The sequence below is a fragment of the Prinia subflava genome, chromosome 2, assembly GCF_021018805.1.
Source record: "Prinia subflava isolate CZ2003 ecotype Zambia chromosome 2, Cam_Psub_1.2, whole genome shotgun sequence".
Lineage (NCBI taxonomy): Eukaryota > Metazoa > Chordata > Aves > Passeriformes > Cisticolidae > Prinia > Prinia subflava.
In genome coordinates, this window is record NC_086248.1 from 41,866,642 (window position 1) to 41,887,487 (window position 20,846).

The 20,846-nt window shown below is 35.1% G+C and overlaps 1 protein-coding gene across 1 annotated transcript in view; it reads left to right on the forward strand.

The window, feature by feature from the left end:
* Positions 1-20,846, forward strand: part of GRIK2 (glutamate ionotropic receptor kainate type subunit 2) — a 249,350-nt gene that overhangs the window by 11,588 nt on the left and 216,916 nt on the right. The window contains exons 3-5 of the mRNA XM_063389712.1: positions 13,885-14,066; positions 17,547-17,600; positions 20,549-20,722. Of these exons, the coding sequence (XP_063245782.1) occupies positions 13,885-14,066; positions 17,547-17,600; positions 20,549-20,722 (410 nt within the window). The remainder of the gene's footprint in view (positions 1-13,884; positions 14,067-17,546; positions 17,601-20,548; positions 20,723-20,846) is intronic.

Below are 20,846 nucleotides of genomic sequence, written 5' to 3' on the forward strand. Positions count from 1 at the left end.
ATATTTATTTCTTAAGAGGTTGGTCAAACACTATAACAGACTTCCAAAAGAGGTGGTTGATGCCCCCAGTTGATGGGGGCTGATGCCTGTCTGTGTTTGAGAGGCATTTGGACAACAACTTCAACTTGCTTTAACTTGTTCAGCCCTGAAATGGTCAGGTACTTGGACAAGATGATTGTTGTATGCGCCTTCCAACTGAATTTTTCAATTCTATTTTTCCAAATAAGAAATATTATCTGATTTCCAGATATCTTACATCTTGTGGTTTGTTATGGTTGCATTTTTTTCTTTTACCTTGTACTACAATTGCTGAAGGAGAGCCACTTTTGCAGTTAATATAATTTTAAATTACGGGGAATTAAATACCTTGTGGGTGACATGGATGTGGGATGATGGCAGGAGAGCAATATTGCTAAAGGATTAAGGAGAATAAACTTCTAAGTGATTCAAAGTAAATTTTGACTAGGGTCAAAATTTCTCTTTAGGGAGAATATACATTGTGCACCGTAAAGATGAGAAAAAGTGTTTAAACTACTTGAGAGAACTGGCAACTGAGAAGACAAAGAAAATGATTTGGTCTGAAAATGCCTGGTTGTCTCTGCTTCTAGATAAATGAATTAAGCAACATCTCAATTTACATGAAAAGTTGTTCTCCTTTATAAACACATCTATATATATAATAGTAGTCTATTCTAAGAGAGAAGGAATGAGAGTTGAGAATGCTGTATTTAAAGGTTTAAAACTGGTGTAATAACAGTGCATTTCACCCAGTCTAGAAGATAAAACTTAAATTTTGGTGATCTATCACAGAAACTTATAAACTGATGAGGCTGGCATGAAGTAGAATGTATTTCAGTTTTGAAATGTTGATATTTTTGGAAGGCAAAGTTTGTTCAAGAATAGATGACGGGCAGAAATAAGATGAAACTTCTTAAAAATCATCTGGGGTGCTCAGTCCACAGTACAGGAGGAGACATCTGCCAGGAGCAGAAAAGAAAGAAAGCACAAAGGAGTGTTATTATTATTGTGATTTGCACTGCTGTGGACCAAGATTCCAATCACTAAGCCATTAAAATTAACTGGACAAGGCTTTTGCTTCCCATCCTTCTAGAATCATCTAACCAAATTAACCACAGGCAGTGTTTTGATATCAACAAATATCTCAAACTAGGTGTTCATTGGGAAAGGAAGTATAGAAGGACACAGCTGTTAAAAGAGTCTTAGAAAGAGGTTATAATATATGTTGACTTCTTCAATACTGAAAAGACACGTGATATTTCTGATACTGATTCAGTGCTTGAGAATGAAAAATAATGGTTTATAATTAAGGAAGTACAAGGCAGCAAAATGTACTAAACAGAATTCAAGAAAGTGGGGAGATTTTTAGGATTGCCCGTGTAGGGCCAGGAGTTGCATTTCAATGATCCTTGTGCATCCCTTCTAAGAGAGCATTCTATGATTCTAAGATAATTAAGTGAATATTTTTAAAACTGTAATTTCTCCCAACAGAATTAGTTGGATTCTAAAATGAAGAGTAAATAATACAAAACTTGGTTAAAAAGAAGTAACAATTATCAAGAAACTTAAGTTTTCAAATCATTGGAACAAGAGAATTCTGAAAAACTTTAAAATGAGGTGATCTTCAGTTACTAATTACCTTTGAGAACATATGGATGGTAGAAAAAGTTTGAGAAGTTTGGGTAAGGTAGGCAAGCTTAGGTTCATCCCAACTTTGATATTTGTCCAGATTTTGAAGTGCACTTATCCTGGTTCCTTATGTTTAATTAAAATCTAAATCATCCACTTATTCCAAACAATTTCCTTCCTAACTTGGAACCTGCTTAAAATTGGGTAGAATAAAGTGGAAGTATGTCATGGGTTAACACTGCCCAGATGTTAATGCACCCATGAGTGTATGTTTTTCCTAATGAGCTATTGTGAGATGTGGTCAAGAAAAGAGCAGAGCAGGCCTAAAACTTGGAAACAGAGAACAAAACTTTATTACATTACATAAGAACAGAAATAGAAAGGAAAACTCCAAACACACACAAAAACAGAAATTAAACCTTCCCAGAACATTTCTTCTCCTCCCCCCAATTTCTACCCCCTACATGTTACCCTCTATAGACCAAAACCTTGGGTTTTAAATCAAACAATCACCACTCAAAAAACCCCTAATCTTCAATTCAGCAAGGGAGAGAGGAGCCTCTCTCGCACCACAGACTGCTCCTCAGAAAACACAGGTCCACCCCTTATGTGTTTCTATGTCACTCGTGGCACCACGCGGAGAAGTCTGCCAGGGTGACACCCTCCTTTCCATGTCCAGTGCTCTCACCACTGTCCATGGGCCAAAGCTGCTATAGGGCTCTTTTAAGGATGCTTGCATGCCGAGCTCTCCCCATCTTTCCCCAGGGGCCGAGGTTCTGAGAGCAGGTCTGCCCTGAGGGCAGAGGGCGTCACCTCACCCTCCCCCTCTCTTCTCTACTCGCTCCACTCTTCGAGTGCCAGTCACTGTAGCAAAAGCAGGGGCAGCTGTATCTACTCAAAATGCAGTTTATGTTCAAAGGAGGCTTGAGTTCAGTCTATGGCTAACATTATGCGAGAGAAGTCCAGCTCAGCAGCCAGTCCTCTTCAATCTTTGCCCATCTAGGGTTCTTTTCAATCGTACTTTATCATCTCGGTCCCAGGCTGTTTCTCTTCTGAAACCACTAGCCATGAGAATCAATGTAAGGGAAAAAGTTTCCTTCTGCCAAGAAAGGGTTAACAGTTCCTGGCTCCCGGCAGGGTCCCGGACACCTCTTTACACAGCAGGAACTTCTCCTCTCCCCTCCCCCTGCTCTTTCTTCGCTGCTGGTTGCTGCCAGCGTTTGAAACTCTGAAGCAGCAGTGTCTCTCCTTGGGGGGGGACGGGGGGACAGAAGGCATCTCCAGAGTTCTCCACCCCTCCATCCTGGATGGGGCTGGCCCAGCTCCAGTCCTGTTCTCTCTCTTTCCCCCTCCTGGGCCCTGGGCCTACCTCAGCCCGGCCACATGGCCCCCTCCCCCACCCAGCCTGGGTAGGGGAAGAGGGAAAAGGTGCTCCTCTCCTGAAAGCGGAGCCAGAAAAGAGGATGTCCCTCTGGGAGGCCTCGCTTTTCACCCCTTGTGTCCTCGGAGGCGTGTCCAACCCCTCAGTGGCCACTAAAGGTGCCAACATTCAAACCTGACCACTGATTGTTTTGACCACAGCCTCTTGAAAAAACATGAAAAAACTCACTTCCCCTCAAACCAGGACAGAGTAGTATGTAGTATGAATTGTAAGTTTGTTTTTGTTATTGTTGGCTTTGTTGGTTTGGGTTTTTTTGCTTTGTGGTGGTTTTTTTTTTTTTTGTTTTGTTTTGTTGGGTTTTTTTTGGTTGGTAGTGGTGGTGGTCTTTTTTTTTTTTTTTTTTTAATTTTTAGGTTGGTTTTTGTTTTGTCTTTTTTTTGTTGTTGTTTTAAATAGACCAGTTAACTGAATTTCTATTTCTGGGAAAAAGAACCCTGTTTACTTGTAAGCACTAAAAGTGTCTCAAAGTGTTATCTTTGCTGAAACTGTGAGGTTTCCTTTATCAAAAGCAAATAATGTAAAATTTCTTTCTTTGCCAGGTCAGTGTGCCTTGTGGGCAAGGAAAAAAAACAAACAGTTGATGTGATGCATACTGAGTTAAGAAAGCCAAACTGTTCAAGCTGACATTCATATATGCAAATTGGAACCATAGGTACTTTATGCAAGTGTCAAATGGATGCAAACAAAGAGTAATAAACATAAACAGGTTGGTTACAGCTTACTGAAAAGATAAATTTGCAAGGTTAATTTTCTGCTGTGAGGAGCATATAAATTACATATACAGGTGAAAATCTCAGAAGTTTCAATACTCTAGAAAATATAATTTGTGTTAAAGTATTGTAATACTTCTCTCTCAAGCATAAGACTTGGTCACATTGTGGATAAGCCAACAATGGCATTATGAGAAAGAAAACATAACATTGAACTCAGGTGTCTGATCTGAAATTACATGCGTAAGAAATTCCTAGGTAATTAAAACTTCATCTGCATAAAAAAAGAAGTGTCACATTTCATTACATTGCTCTTTGCAGCATATCTCAGGAAAGATAAGGGTTCATGAGGTCATAGATTAAGTAAAATATGTCTTGGGAGAAGAAGACTCTAAACGCATTACTTTTCTGTAAGAGAAGTGGACAAAAATGTCTTGCAAAAGGAAACAAATACATTATGCTTTAAGTCAGAGAAGTCAGAGAGTAGTTAGACACATGTTTAAGACTGTAGCAGAAAGAATTCAGCCAGGAACATTTAGGTTAGAGCAAAATAACAGGTGTCCTTGAAAGGCTACGGAAAATCTACCTCATGAGTTTGGTGATTTGTTGGTGTTTTTTCTGTGTGGTGTTGGGTGACCTTCAAAGGTCTCAGTCAGGACTGTTGAGTACTACTGGTGGTGACTAATGTCTCTATCAAATGTGTGGAAACATTAAATTAGAAATTAATATTAAGTTACTCCACTGTTATCACTGTTATTGATAATGATTTCTGAAATTGGATTTATCTTTATATTATGTATAGATGAAAAGTACATCTGTGTGTATTTTTGTATATTTGTAATGTTTTGACTTGTGCAGTTTGAGCTAGCATTTATTCTGGTCTATGAAGCAGATGCAGAATTCAGACTGCTGGTTGCTTATGAAGGGCTAGGTGGGTACCTTTTCTGCAAATGAATGAATTTGTGTATAAATCACATCAAAGATAGAGACTGGGGTGGTACAGCTTAGTGCAGAATGATAAATGGAACTATGCTTGTTCATTTCTAATTTAATTTCTAATTAATTATCAATTAATAGTTATTCTGTGCTGCTTTAGTGGAATGAATGAAATGAGTATCTAAAGGAGGATTATATTTGCCAATGTGAACAAAGCAGACTTGAAGCTCCCCATGCATATAAGCTGGAATGATTGTTTATGTAACTCTGCTCCACATCTTTGCAGTCACCATTTCAGAGAGGTTACAGCCTTTGTAACACTTTTATTGAATGCTTTTATTGGAGGCAATAGGCTTTTAAGCCTTCTTTAATAAATTCAAATTTTGTAAAATTATAATAATTAATATCAATAGTAATTTGGACAATGAAGAAATAATATCCTGAATGATTATATATTCCACAATGTATTTTAAATACAGTGTTTCAAGTGCTGTGCACAGTAGCTTAGAGTGAAAGTTCAATTAGTAGTTATGTGCTAAACCTAATTGTGGTTTTTGGATGTAGCTGGTTAGTGTATCCCTTTACTAAGATAGTTATTGCACATTTATTCTGAAAGTTCAGAAATATTTTTCTAGTGTTGTATGAATATATCAGTAGTTTGGAGGATGTTGTGAAGTTAAAATGTCACTTTCAAACACTTTTAGTCTTTATGTACATGCTAGCAATTACTTTAGCTAGTTGTCTGAAGAAAGAGTTAAATTCTGTTATTATTTTCTGATAAATGGGCCTGTGATTGTTCTTTGAGAATAATTCTATATAGATTTTAATTAATTTTTTGAAAAGCAAAGTAAATGTTAAGAAGTTAACAAAATGCATGATTCTAGTTCACCTTTCAGGAAAACATGTTACTACAGCTCTCACTCATATTTTGGCTAATAATTGAATTTAGACTTACTGCAACAAGACTCAGTATTAAAAAAAAGAAATCTGTGGATTTAAAACAAATAAATTTAAAAAATCCATAAGGTACTTTAGAGTTTTTTTTTCTATAAGTCTAAGGAACAGAGGTGGAGGTAATATTTCTATAATTTATAACAATGAACATATTCCAAATAGTGCTTTAAATTGTTTTGCTTTTGTGGTTTTGAATAAACTTAAGAATTGAAATCTTACAGAAAATTGCCTAGGGAACTTCTCATCAAAAGAATTGTTTCTTTCATAAAGACTAGAAAATTTTTCATTATGTCCAAATACAGACATAGGTGATAGGAAAACTGAGTGAAAAATGAAAAGAGGAAAACAGAGAGATCAATTTCACATTCTTGTATGGGTCATACATTTAGGATTTATCCAAACTGAAGTACAATTTCATTATTACATATTTCGTCCTCTGGTTCGGAGAACACTGTGAAATACACTTGTGATGTCAGTCCCTTTGAGAATGGCTCTGCGTCACTCTCAGTTCAAATATTGCTGTCTTAATTCCTTTCAGCTTCAATTACAGAGTTTCCTTCTTTCTTGCAATATTACCAATTCCTTTTTTTTTTTTTTAAGCAAAAATGAAACTGCTTTTTTCCCCATGAATAAATGTGCTAAGCTGGTGTAAATTCCATCTGGGGATGTTCATTTATGTGTCTTTTCAAGCTAAGTCCATTTTGATTTATAGTAGACAGTGTTTTTTTATTTAGCTTTGGGTAGTTTGATACAATAGTAATAATTCTTTGGTATGTCTAGGAATTGCTAACTTGTTCTACTGCTTCTTTTATCATTGATTCTGACATCTTAGACAAATTTTTTTATCTTTTATCTTTTGACTGTAGTATAGTTCTTTTTTTTTTTTTTTTCACTCTTCACCCTCATTAAACTGCACTGCTCATAAATCAGCCAGTGGAGAGATCATATTTCATACAATTATGATAATTATTTTGAAATGCCCAGGACTGTTAACTCCTATTGCTGTCACCATCATAATACCGAATTAATGATAAAACTTTTTGAAAATGTTCAAAAAAGCATATTTAGAAAACAGAATAACATTTCAAATCAGGCATATCATAATAGATGATTTGAAATACATAAATGTCAAATGTAGCTGGAGACTGGAAAAAGATGGCAAACTTAATATATTAATAAGGCATAATGTTATCTTAATTGTCAGCATTTTCTTCAATCATGTTATTTTTTCTTACATTTTCACACATTTGATGCAAAGGTGAGGAAAAGATGGACAGGACTCTGAGTTTTTTATTTTTATTTTTTTTCTAGCTGCTGTGTGCTGAATCTATAAGTACTCAAGTGGCATGAAAAAAAAGCTTTTTCTTTATCTTGGTGTGGTGATCTTGAAGATCAAAACTTTTCCATGAACCGAAGGTCTTTTCTGAACTTTAGTAGAACATTGATTCTTTCTTATGGAACTGTATGTGATGGGGTAGAGTGCTTTTTCCACTGCAGTATTGCAAAGCCTTTATTAGAAATGAATTGTTACTGGAAATAAGCTGAATTAGGATTGGCTATTTGCAGCTATAAAAGATATTCACACCCATGCTCTGATGTGCTTGCTTAGCATATTTAAGGAAAACAATAAAGCTGATTATTGCCTTGCTCTTCAGTTACAGCTGATTATGCTGAAACAGCAGTACAATGAATTTAACATTCTGATGCTAAGAACCAAGACACAGAAAAATTAAGTGACATGCACAGTATCAGAATAGAAATCTTGACTGTCTATGGAGTTAAACCTGGATCCATGCTTTTCTTGTTCAGTGATTTTTTTTTTTTAACCCTATACCTAATCTGTTGTGTATATGGTATTTTAGTAATTTTAACTAGTCATGAATATAATTTTAAACACTTCTGCTTCTCTGTACTAGATAATTGTTTAAAAATTATTATTTTTTTAGTCTAAAGGAAAGGGGTTTGGGCTTTTAGGGTTGTTTTTATTTTTCTGGCCTAGTCTAGGCACTTATAAATTTTTAATGATAACGAAGTTTGTATTTCAAATGCATATACATACTTGCACAGACGTGTAATTAAAAATATAGTTCTGCCTTTTTTGTTAGTTTTAGAAGGGAGATTTTTTCTCAGATGTTGAGAATTGGAATAGGCTGCCCAGGGAGGTGGTGGAGTCACCATTCCTGGAAGTATTCAAAGAAATGACTTGGCATTTAGTGCTATGCTTGAGTTGGCATCTTTGGTCAAAGGTTGGGCTCTATGATCTTGGATAATGTTTCTATGAATCTATTCTATTACACAGTCTAGGAAAAAAAAATCAGATGAAAACTACCTAGACTGAAACATTTCCCCCAATTACTGACATGGCTACCATCCAAGAGATAGTTTTTGAAAATATTTTCTGTAAGAAATAATGTAATTTTTATTTGCCCTCTCATACTCATTGGTCCAGAACTGGCTTTTCAGAGTGACTAAAACTTTTAGATAGTGATATGCTCAAAAGAGCTATATTAACTAACCACCCCACCCTTTCCTTCTCTTCTCCTCAAGAATCCCAACTAATGACCAAATTATTTTTTTCCTAAAGCATAAACCGCAGCAGTGTAAATTCTTTAAATGTGTTTGTGTAGCTGAAAGACCACTTATGGACAATGTGCAACTTGGAATGAGTTCCTGAATATACAGTAGAGCATCTCAATATAGTCCAAGGTTGTTCTGATTTATAAACAGTGGTTCTTTAGTATCTCTGAGGAAGAGTTTGGCGAGTAGTCACACAGTATGGTTGGTAAGGAGATAAAGACTTAGGTATATGTAGTTGGACATTGTGCTTACTCTATACACCTGCACTTTTCCCCCAGAAGGAAACTGCGTCATACAAATACACCTCCAGAATTCATCTGAGCAAATGCTACTATTATAATGGATAACTCTTGTGTATTGGCTTGTCTTCTTGAATCTAATATTTAAATTTCTGCTAAAGACATTTAAATAGGACAGCTATATATTTGACAAAGGGCTTGTTAAGTAGAATTTTCTTTGACAAAAATTCTTTTGAAGTCAGTTGCCGAGCACATTTCCTTCTTTTTACTGATACAGTACTATAGTTTCCCTTGGAGAAGTCAAGTTTAACAGCAAAATAAGTCAACATAATACTAGATATCCTTGAACAATCCTTCATGTTACTGCCACTAATCATAGTACATTTTAAATATTACAAGTTGTAAATAACATCAGACTCTAATGCATTAATATTTGTAAAATATATACATGCATACACATGTACTATTCTGATTGCTGTCCAATCCTTAAACTACAAGACTGAAAAATCTTGCTAAAATGTTGGACTCTAAAGCCACTAATAAGAAGCTGCATTAATTATGTTTACAGTAAAAAGACAATTTTTTTCCCAGACTACATAACTTACAACTTTTTCAGTTAACGACACCATTACTATTGTATCTAAATGGGATTAAATATAACTGGTGATTATTTTAAGGATCCTTTACATTGCTGGAATTGAGGGAAACTACCTTAATGCAGTAAAAAAGCTTGATATGAATAAATATGAAAAGTCCATCAAGCTGTCTTTTTCCTTTGTCTCTTTCCTCTGTGATTTTCTTAATGGTGTTGCTGTCTTAGATGTAACAGCACAAAGAACACAGAACAGCTCACTGTTTGAGAGCCAATACTTGCTGGTGCAATTTCTTTTTCATCCTTTCATTAGAAGTGAGTTCTTTTTAGTTGAAGATGATAAAACTAAACTTTAGAGTTCATGGGTAATTTCTACAAGTAATTTTGCAACAATTAGTTGTTCCAGTTGATGGGAAACTTCTATCAATGCCAATAAACCAGCATTCTCTTCCCTTCCACCCATACCCCTTTCAAAGCCATTGGGCTTTGACACAATGAGATTTTTCTGACACATAACCAAAAAACCTGGGCAGGGGGCCGTCAGGGAAGGAGAAGAGTACAGAGAGGTGTGAGAAGAAACAGCTTGCTAAAAATAGAAGGACTGTTTTCTGGTGGCTCTGCAAAGCAGTATAATAGTGGTTTTGAAAATTTCGATGTGGTGAAGATGAGGAGTAGCCTTTAAAAGAGCATTAGTGTTTTCTTACAGAAAAAGGTTGATGTGTTCAGCCTATTGCAAAGTGCATTTGCTTGCATTCTTCCTGTGCAGCACAAAGGCAGCATTAAGGGAAATGATAAATAGTTTGATGAGCAGGCCAGGTGGCGTAGCAATGGCCCACAAGACTGCTGAGCTGGAGACAGGTTTTAAAACAAACTTGGGGCTCTTGCTTCCTGGACTGGTTGAAGTTGAACATGTCGAGGAGGTAATGTGATTGATCTCTTTGGAGGAAGATGCCAGCTGGAGAGCTCACAAACTGCTCCTTCAGGATTCTCCTTAACGATGAATTGATGGCAGCTTCTGAAAAGAGTTACTCACACCGCACTCTTCCCAGCCATTCAGAGGTAGGGCTCTATCACAGTGCCTGCTAAAAGAAGGAATTGAGAGTTTAAAGGGACAGGAAAAAGGTGTCCCTGGTGAAAGAAAATGCAGGAAGTACATTCCAAAAATGCAGCTACTATTTCTATACTGTTGTAAAATAGATTTTTTTAGGGACTTATACACACAAATGGTTGTATTCTGTTTGCTTTCGGTGTTTTTTTTTTGTTGATGGGGTTTTTGTTGTTGTTGTTTTTTTTGTATTACACTGGGATCTTATAAACCCTAATAAAATAAGAGTTTGCCTTTTCATCTGAGGCCTACAATTCATATTATATTTTAAATAAATTATTTTAAAATTATACTAGACAAGTGTTCAATTAAAAACATTCTAGATCTCCTCAAAATCATGGTGAAGAAAGGACTTGTTTTGTTCTTGGCTTCATAGTCCTTGTAGTTCTTGAATTATATTCCTTCCTTCATTGGGGGTTCTGATACCTCATCTTCTGATAAGCTACATATCTGTCCTTTTGAAACTGCCCCTTGCTGGTTCAGAAATTTTTATTTCTTTAATACTTTAATATTAACAGTAGCTCAAGAATCTTAGTCAATTTAGTAATATTTACAAATATGTTTGTTTGACCTAAAACAACCAATATGCACAAAGGATAGAAGGGTAGAAATTGAATCCAGACAAGCTGCACACAGTAGGAAGAAGCAGCCTTCTTTGTGTCTTTGAAATCTCAGTCATTCAAATGGAGCAAGTGGAATAATAGAACAATTTTTGGTAACATCTAAAAATGAAAGCAAACAAATAATTTGTCTTACTTCACTTGATGCATTCAAGACTAATTGTTAAAGAGAATAGATAATGTAGAGCTCATTTTTTGTTACTCCAAGACATTAGTTTTACCATAAAAAACCTTTAACTTATGATATCTGATAGCTGCAAAAAATTGAACTCCAAACAGATTGTTTCTGTAAGGATGGGGACACAATTTACTTATATCCTACGAGCACTGCCTGATCAGTCCTCAAATGTGTAATGTTCTGATCCCCTGGAACTTTTTTGGCCATTACTACTGCAGAAACTACTCTTGAAGAAGGCAGGATGTTAGGGTGTTCAGGAGAAGAGAAGATCAGTGGCAGCCAGGAGTTGGGAAGCCGTTATTGTCCATAGATGAACCCAAGTGCTGCAGTTTACATGCAGGACTTTGTTCTTTTGGTTTACATCTTTCCAGTGCTTAATTTTTAATTTGGTCACAAATAATGACCCACTGTTCAATATTTAACCTGGAAAAGGCTTTGTGTATGATGGTATTTGTTAGTTTTTAGATGAATTATTCTGTTCCTCTTTAGGAAATTATTTTGGTTATTTTTACTTTCCAGTAAAATGAATTTATTCTTTGTTCACTTTTATAAGCACAAATGCTACATCCCAAAAAGTAGAGACAGTGTAGAAGGAAACCTCTAGACTTTAATTAGTATTTAAAAGAGCCAGCTTTTGAAGTGAGACCCAGAATTAGAAAGCCTTTACCTGCTCTCAGTTCCCACTAATGCCTGCATGGAGAAATCCTGCTTCTCAATATTTCACCAGAGAAATAAAAGTACCAGAGTAAGGTATGCTCAGCACTGCCTGACTTTTTTTTGTTCTGTGAGGTGTTTCTCTGCAGCAAGGAGCTGTAGGGTACCTGTGGCAGTGGTACTTGCCCCCGTGACACACCCTCCCAGCAGCACTCACACCGTGTGCTCCCCACAGCCGCATGCCTGCACTCCCTTGCAGGTGAGGGGGTTTTGTTTTCCAGAATCATCCTGTTGAGAACCCAGCAAGCTGGAAGCTGTTGAACATCTGCCAGTAAAGAATTTGTTCCTTATAGTGGGTGGCCAAGTGGACCACTGAAGTGAGTCATTTAGTAGACTGGAACATGTTTTTTTTTCCCTGCCATAATCCATCTCATGTTTACAAGTGCTGGCGGCTGGAAACAGGGCAAAATATATGTTAAAGTCTTAAAAATGGAAGTATGTACTCTCTGTAACTACTACTAAAATTAGATATTCTGCTACATGTAGAAGCTGTGAACAATATTACACATTAAAAGTTTAAGGTTGCTTTTTATTTTACATTGCTGAGGACAGGAGAAAAAACATAGCTTTGAAAACCTGGAATTTGCTCATGTCTCAGATTTAATTTATCTTAAAATATATTTTGAGGCTTTGGTAACAGTACCAATTGGTAACTGTCAATTACAAACAGTAACATTGGTTACTGTTTGTAATTGACAGTTATTGAAGGCATAAATATTTCTTCATGTGCTTCCCTGCACATTTGTACTGCCCCAGCTCTGAGGTCCAGCCAGAAGAGATGTGCATTTGCAGGTGTTCTTCCCCATATTCTCACGCTCAGGTTTCTTTGGCAGCTTTTCTACTGCCTTCCAGTGCAGTATTTTGTTTATCACTCATCACTTCTCTATCAGATGCACAGGTAACCCAGAGGGCAGACACCATGATAGCACTTTCCTTGTCAGCCTTTACTTGCTCTAGTTCCTGTATCTGTAAATCTTCTATTTCAAATTTTGGTGTGATTTTTTTCTTTCTCTGAGGTAGTCCAATAATGATAAGATTTATGAAGGTTACGATTTTTCTTTTTTTAAATTCTTGAACAGTCCAGTTAGGACCTCTTAGGACTGATGTTCTTGGATAATGCTCTGGAACAGAACAAAGCTTGGAAGTTTTGGAATTCTTGGGTTTCACCCACTGCAGTTTCTTGAGGTTATCTCGGTTAGAGCATGGACCCAAGGTTGTGGGTTCAACCGCTGGATGGGGCCATTCAGCTAAGAGCTGGACTTGATGGTCTTTGTGGATTCCTTCCAATTCAGAATATTCTGTGACTCTCAAACTAATTAAACCGTAAGTTTAATTCATTGGGTACTGAAAAACATTTACTTCAGAAACTCCTCTAGGCAAGAAAACACTCCTTGCCATTCTGCAACAAATCTTGGACCTACGGTAAAAGACCAAAACTGTATTTTATTGATGCAAGCAACGGGGATAGATCAAGAGACCTGTCAATTTGCAGTTTCTTACATTTGTTTATCAAAATTTTGTAATTTAAACTTGCTGCAGAGAAAAGCAACATCCCTTTTCCCCTTCTTTCTATCCCGTGTCAAAGTTCCTTGACAACTTAACTGTCCATCCCACCTCCAAATGTGCAACAAAGGTGATTGGTGTAACACCTGAAAATGTGCGTAAAACATGCATATTAGGGACTCTGCCCTTTTGTGTAAAGAATACTTTGAACAGTTTGCAGTCAAGAAAGAACAGTCAGTCTTCTCTTTAACATTTGGTATATTAAAAATACTCAGTACTTGATTTGTTGTTTGGGAGATTGTCTAGGCTGATTAAAAACTATTAGTCTGGGATATGGGTTTAATTGAATTAGAGTAATATGTTCTTCAAAGAGGAATATCATAGTTTCATTATAATGCTAGAGGAAGATTTGTCTGTCTTAAGGTAATCCTAAATGAGGCTGGTTGCTCTCCAGTAATATTAATGGAAAAGAGACTTGTGCTGCTAAAATTTTGAGAGTACAGATACTTAATTTTTCCTTTTAATAACATTTTTGTATATCAGTTCCAACCAACTGAGAACGGAAAAAAAATCAGGAAACTTTGAATGCTTATGGTATGTTCTCCTGCTAGCAGTTTAGGTTCTTGTTTTGATAATTTTCTTTTCTCTCGACTCCTATTTTCTTTAAGGTCTCATTCGATTGCAAGAGCTCATCAAGGCTCCGTCACGGTACAACCTAAGATTAAAAATCCGTCAGTTACCAGCTGACACAAAAGATGCAAAGCCATTGCTAAAGGAGATGAAAAGAGGCAAAGAATTCCATGTAATCTTTGACTGCAGCCATGAAATGGCAGCAGGCATCTTGAAACAGGTAATCCTCATTTTGCTTTAGATGTCTTAATCTCTTTCATCCCTAATAAATAAAAGTATTATCCAGGCCCAATGGTATTTAACAAGCAGGGAAATTGTATGTCAGTTTTACTGGAAATCAGCCAAGGATTTCAGAGGTAATTTTATTGGTGACACAAATGGTAGGTATTTTAATTATGCTTTTATAAAGAAAGAGTTTAATTAATTTATGTTCAGGAGGAACATGAAGGTATATTAGTCTTTCAGCTATGAAGAACTGGTACTTTGGAGAATTGATGCTTTAAGCATGATTTAAAATGCTTGCTTAATGTTATTTTATATATCAAATCTTTATGTGTGTATGCATTTATTTATTTAAATATCTGTTTGTATTTGAGGCCTCTAGAACGTGTGTTCCTAATCAGATAGTGATATCTGAATAGTATGTTACCAACAGACCACATTAATGTCTTCCATTGAGAGTACAGGATTGATATCTTAGAGCCTCTTAAGGCTAAAAATGGAACTGCAAAACACCCAAGTACATTTGGATTGATGCTTTGAAAATATTGTGTGCAAGTGAGATGAATAGGTGAGATACAACAGAATTCCAAAGACTTACCTGGCTCAGAAACTGTCTTCCCCATAGTTGTTTAATTAAGCTATGACTTCCAATAAAGAGGATAGGAAGAACACCTAAAACTGAAACAGTATTCTACACTTCTAATGCATAGCATTTAGTGACTTTAATTCATGTTTATATAATGTTTGCTAGAAAAGTGTACGGTCTAAATTGAAAACAAAATTTAAGAGTTGGAAATATGCTTCTCATTAGAGGTACTTACAGGTATTATTGCAGATATAACTGAAATTGCTAATAAGCCTACATGTATAATATAAATACTTTGCTTTATTGTTCATTGATTCAAAAACTTTTATTAGTTCCTAGTAATTTTAAAATTCTGCTGCTGGTTTTTTTCTAAACATAAGCCAGCCTAGTTATTCTAGTTGTTTAAGCCAAATCTTTGATCGTACATTTAATTATTTTTAATATTTAAAATCTAGACAATGCAGATGGAAAATGTGTTGATGGCAATATTAAGCTGCAATACAAACAATAACTCCATCGAGATACATTACTTATACAGTACCTAGAATTTTTAGCTGAAAAAACCCTTTTATTTCACAGTATACAATGTAAAAATGCATGAATAGAGGGAAATGGGAACAAAATTAAAAGCATTGTATCTTTAATCATGTCCTAGGACCCAAGAGTGGGCATTCAGCCTCTTTAAATCAAATTGTGAACTGTTTCATCAAAGTATATTGCTCATCCTAAAGATTAGAGAGGGAAGATACAGAAAAAATTGCTTCATGAGTATTTAGATCTTTATACAGATTCTGTAGATTTTTACTTTTCCATTCAGGTGCTATAATTCAATGCCTTAAATATGCCCTAAATTTGTAGTTTTGAAGCTGAATGTAAACGCTTTGGTGTTGAAACTGACACAAGGGGTGCTGAGTATATTATTTAATGTCAATATTCCAAATATGTTTATATATTTAATATAACATTATTTATTTATTTAAATAAATATTAATTAAATATTAACTATTCAAAAAGTATATATAAACACCCCTTGTGTTTATAAGTGATTACTGAAAAAAATCTTTATATATCCATGTCTGAATTATTGACTTATCAGTTTTCTTTTCCTGGTAAGGAAGGGATGAGTTTTGGGGTACATGACAAGGAGTTTTAGTTTGAGAGGATGGTTGGAAAGATTAACACTGAATCTGGTGGAAGACAATACAAGTTGAAAGTAAAAAAACCAGTACCTTGAGAACCTAGTGAAATGGCAACTTCTCTTTGCTGGCCAAAAATACATAATGAAAAGTGAACAAAAAAAAAAATCCTATCAATCAGACAAGCATACTTAAACTTAGGTGAATCTCATTGTTGTCTACATCACCAGGCAACCAGGGAAACCATACATAATTTAAAAAGTTAGGGAAGCACTGTAATAATGAGAACAGAGAAATTACAATGTTTGAAGAGGGAAAAGAAGTGAGATCTTTAGAGAAGTGAGAAGGTGAGAGAAGGAAGACCTGGAAAAGAGACAGCACCATCGCATAGCAGAATAAGGAACATGTGTAGGATGTTGTGTAGGGATCCTTTGGAGTATGAAAGTCTTGATTAGAAGCAGTTATGATCTAGGTAACTGCAAATGGGTACAGATATAGAGGAAGATACTTTGGTTGTATTAAAAAAAGCCAAGTTCTTATAAAAGCTAAGAATGTTTGTAGTTGTAGAGTTCCTAATGAAGTTGTAATATTTCTTATGATTTACCTATGTTTAAGAGAGTTTAATTTCTACTGGAACACTATACTCTAGTTCTAATTACTGTTGTGGAGTTCTAAATACACAAGTATGGGCAAGCTTTGGAAAAGTGGTGTGTTTTTTCTTCCAAATCTTTAAAATATTATCAAATGTGATTTACAACTGATATTTGGATTTGTTCTAGATTTTTCTCTTTGGAAAAGATCATATAGGCTATGCATTTCATCATTTTTCAGACAACTTCAGAAGTAACAAGGCTCTCACAGCCTTCAGAATGCCGGCAATTCTTTTTAATACAAATTCTGGTATTGTCACAGTAGTATAATTGTGGCCTTCAGTGTCTTTAAGGAGTCCATCTGGTAGCAACTCGGCAAAGAACTCATTTGAGAGTTCCTAGAAAAGAGGAAAATAAGGCAAATTTTTGCAGAGCATGAAGATACATGCTTCTCAGGAGAAAATACCCTTAATGTATAAACATGATGAAACATAGTTTTTTATCTACAAATATTTTTTTATGCAGCCGAGAGGAAAGTAGGAACTTTTAAAATGCACAGTTTATCAAAACCTACTTGGTATTACATAGCAAGAGCAATGAAGGTACTTGAGAGATACCTGAATATATAAAGTAATTCTATGAATATTTGTTCTTCATTTTTATTTAAGTAGTATCTCTCTTGCTGTTCAAAATTTGACTCAAGAGAATTTTCTTGCATGGTTGGGTGCACATTTATAATATAAGCTTGGGTCCTTCTTTTAAATGCATGGTATTGTTCATCAAAATAGAAAAAACCCATTCCTATTAGGTAATTCATTTTAAAGAATGGGTTCAATAATGAATGAAAATATTTTCAACTCAAATTATGTGTTGTAACTTAATGTATCCATTAGTATGTAAAAATACAAGCCTCTTTCACATTTACTGCACTAAACAGTCTAATAATATTCCTTCTATCAGAAGATCTGGTACATAAATTCCTTTAATAGTCAGTAATCTTCTCTAACTGCTAAGAAATGACTTGCTTGACCTAATTTTAGCATAATTCCAACCCTATAGTCTGATCTTACCAGTGTTCTTTTGCAGCGTTTCATTTGCCATGTTCGTGTGATAAAAATGTATTATGTGGCCTCAGAAACATTAATCTTTTGTTTATTTTTTTCAAGGCTTTAGCTATGGGGATGATGACAGAATACTATCACTATATCTTTACCACACTGGTAAGTGGCTTGTGAAAACATAGTGATGACATCCAACAAAGATGTTACTTTCCTAATTAAATTACTCAACAAAGTGGAAAAAGTCTCTCTGGAATGGGGTATGAGTGCAAGATGTTTTCTTTGCTGAGTTTTCTTACTTTCAGCGAAAACTCATCAGGATGGTTTAATTAGTGTTCAAAAGTGTGCCCTGGGAACTGATAGACCTGAAAAAAGCATCTGTCTGTAGTACTGCAGCTTTTAACTGTCAAGGAAGGTTAAATGTATAATTAATAATTCATTGTTTATTTTAGGCATATTGTCCTTTTTGTCTTTTAGCTGTTTGTATGTGAAGATTAAGATATTTTAAAATTTACTTATATATTCCATATTTTTAATCCAACAGTTTACAGGATAGTTCGTCTCTGTCATATGATTCATGAATAATTTGGTGTGAATCTTAGCAGAATTTTATTTAACAATTCATATGAGCTTTTTAGGCACATGAATTATGCAATATTCTTTGGTGTCCACTGTAAATGTAGCTTAGAAGGAATTTGATCATTCTTTGTCCTATCATTTGCAGTAAATGAACATTTAAAAGCCCAATGCTCTTATAAAACAAATATGTATGTGAAATCCTTTCTCCTGCTCACCACAACCTATCTAAGAAGCAGTTGGTAAAATATTCTTCTAAAGACTACAGAGTCTCCAGAGCTGCGCACATTTCTTTGTCTTGAATTGCATTCAATTTGGTAATAATTTTTCAATATTTAGATTGCAGTTCATTAAGTGTTTTAAAAGAAAAGTATGAGAAAAATGTGAGGCAGATGTGCCTTGGCAAAACCATGCTGGAAATGGTCCATGTTTAAAGTCACATGAATCTTTAAGTCCTTATGAAAATGAATCTTTTGTGGTAGGGTAGGAGTCCACCTCGTAATCACTAAACAGAAGTTCATGGAAAGTATTAACATGAAACAGCTAGTTGGATAGAATGCAAAATGATTTGTGAAGTTCAAATGCACAACCTGCACAAATACCTATCTTATTTTAGAAGGGCAAATTGTTCTGTTACTTTTAGATTTAAGATTGCATACAAAGAATTTCCCTCACTAGATAATTTCCTTCCACAAAAATGTATTATAGATGTTTTGAAGTTTTTTTCTTATTTTTAAAATTTTTATTTTGATATTGATGAAAATTGTTTCTTTGAGTACTATGCTGTCCTCTGGCATTGAATTTTCACTCTTAAAGCTCTTTCTAAAAATCAGAATTTTCTTTCATTCTTATTTACTGATTAAAGCATTAGATTTTCTACGGAGATAAGAGTATTATATTAACTTGGAACTATCAAGAGATAATTTACTGTGCACAAACATATCATAGATTTTGATTTTGCAATGGAATCATCAGCAGAATTTAGTTGTTTTTATATATTAATTGCTTCTTACCTAACATGGTGAAAGTCCTGTCAAATAAATTTTCCAGTCACAGTGTTTACAACAGTCTGTGTAATCTTCTCTTGATTGATTCAGGATGTAATGCACTGGCTCATTATACACTGACCTGTGTGCATTTGTAATATATGCATAATAATATTGTGTATATTTATTACATTCCAGTGTAAGCAGGAATGTTTTTGGATTAAAAACTATCATTCAAGGTTCTGACTTCTTGCACAGTAAAAACTAAGAGAATTTTTTAAAGAAAAAATAGTTATGGCCAACAATTCCTTTGCAATGAAATGTTTTATTTCTTTGCAAAGAGGATGTGAGTTAGGTTATTTTAAATTAATTTTGAAATCTACATATCTAAGATATAGAAAACTATATCATATTACTAGCTACAGAATTAAAAATGGGTAGTGACTGATAACTGGTTGATAATTTTTTGGGCTTTGTGGTATTAGCAATGGGTGTTATATTTGGGTTTTCCGTAGTACAATATTTAATCTTCTTCAGCTCTATCTTGTAAATCAAATGGATTCAGACAAGTGTTACACCTAAAGCTACCTGACAACAAAAATGAAATTCAAAATTAGATCAGTGACTGTGAATTATGTGAATTATTATGATGACCTCTGAATTATGGAGAAAATTTCTATGTTCAATAAATTAAATTTATGTTAAAAGAATATAATCTATTACATATAAACTTGATTACATCTTTTTTTCCCCCTGTTCAAAACTTGTTCTTAGACCTGAGTTTCCTGAAGTCAAATACTGTTTCTACATTGCTTTTTAGGATTTGATCAAAGCACTAGGATAACCTTGAATTTACTTTCTTGAGCTAAACATTTTTATTAATTGTATTTCCCTTGTGTGTGTTTGAGGGCTAACTGTACACACACACACATACAGGTATACTGAAAACATATAAATTGGCAAAAGTTATTCTTGCAAATATGAATTCATAATGAAAGATATATCCATCTTTGGAAGTCTGTTGATGACAGTGAAAAATGCTTTTGATTAAATTTAAAGCCATGTACATTTCTCGTCCCTGCTCACCACCACCCCCACTCCCTGCCTACTCCCCTCCACCAATTTATCCTCCTAAGATTAACATTTTTAAGTTTCACTGAGAGCAAAAGCTCAAGGAAACTCTTGTCCAGTTTATTTTACTATTTGATGTCTGTTTGATTTCTGGTAAATTCAAGGACTAGCAATTAACATTAATATTTAGAAATTGAAAATAATATTTAAGCTTACTACCTAGCAATAGATACAGTTCTGTAATTGGACTAACATCTCCTAAAAGTCTGTTCTTCCTCTGAGAATCGGATTGCTCCCACCATAAGGGCAGCCAAGTTGCTTGCTCACACACACAGGCCCCCAGACAAGCAGAACACTCTTCCTAGCATAAATAGCACTGAAAAATTGCCACCTGTGCTCTTACCTGGGGAGATGGCCCCACAACTGAAGTAGCAGTTGCAGTGCGTTACAGGATTTATGCACTGGTAATTTTTTCAGGACCTGTTTGCCTTGGATGTGGAGCCCTATCGGTACAGCGGTGTCAATATGACCGGCTTCAGGATTCTAAACACGGAGAACACCCAGGTGTCCTCTATCATTGAGAAGTGGTCCATGGAGCGCTTGCAAGCACCCCCGAAGCCTGACTCAGGTTTGCTGGATGGATTTATGACGGTATGAATACCAGGATTTGGTTCCTTTTTTAATATGTTTGTGAAGCTAAAAAAATTTAACTTTTTGTTCCTTATTAAAAGTGTTTAGAGGCATGTAACCAAATATTATTGTAAACATGAGGCAG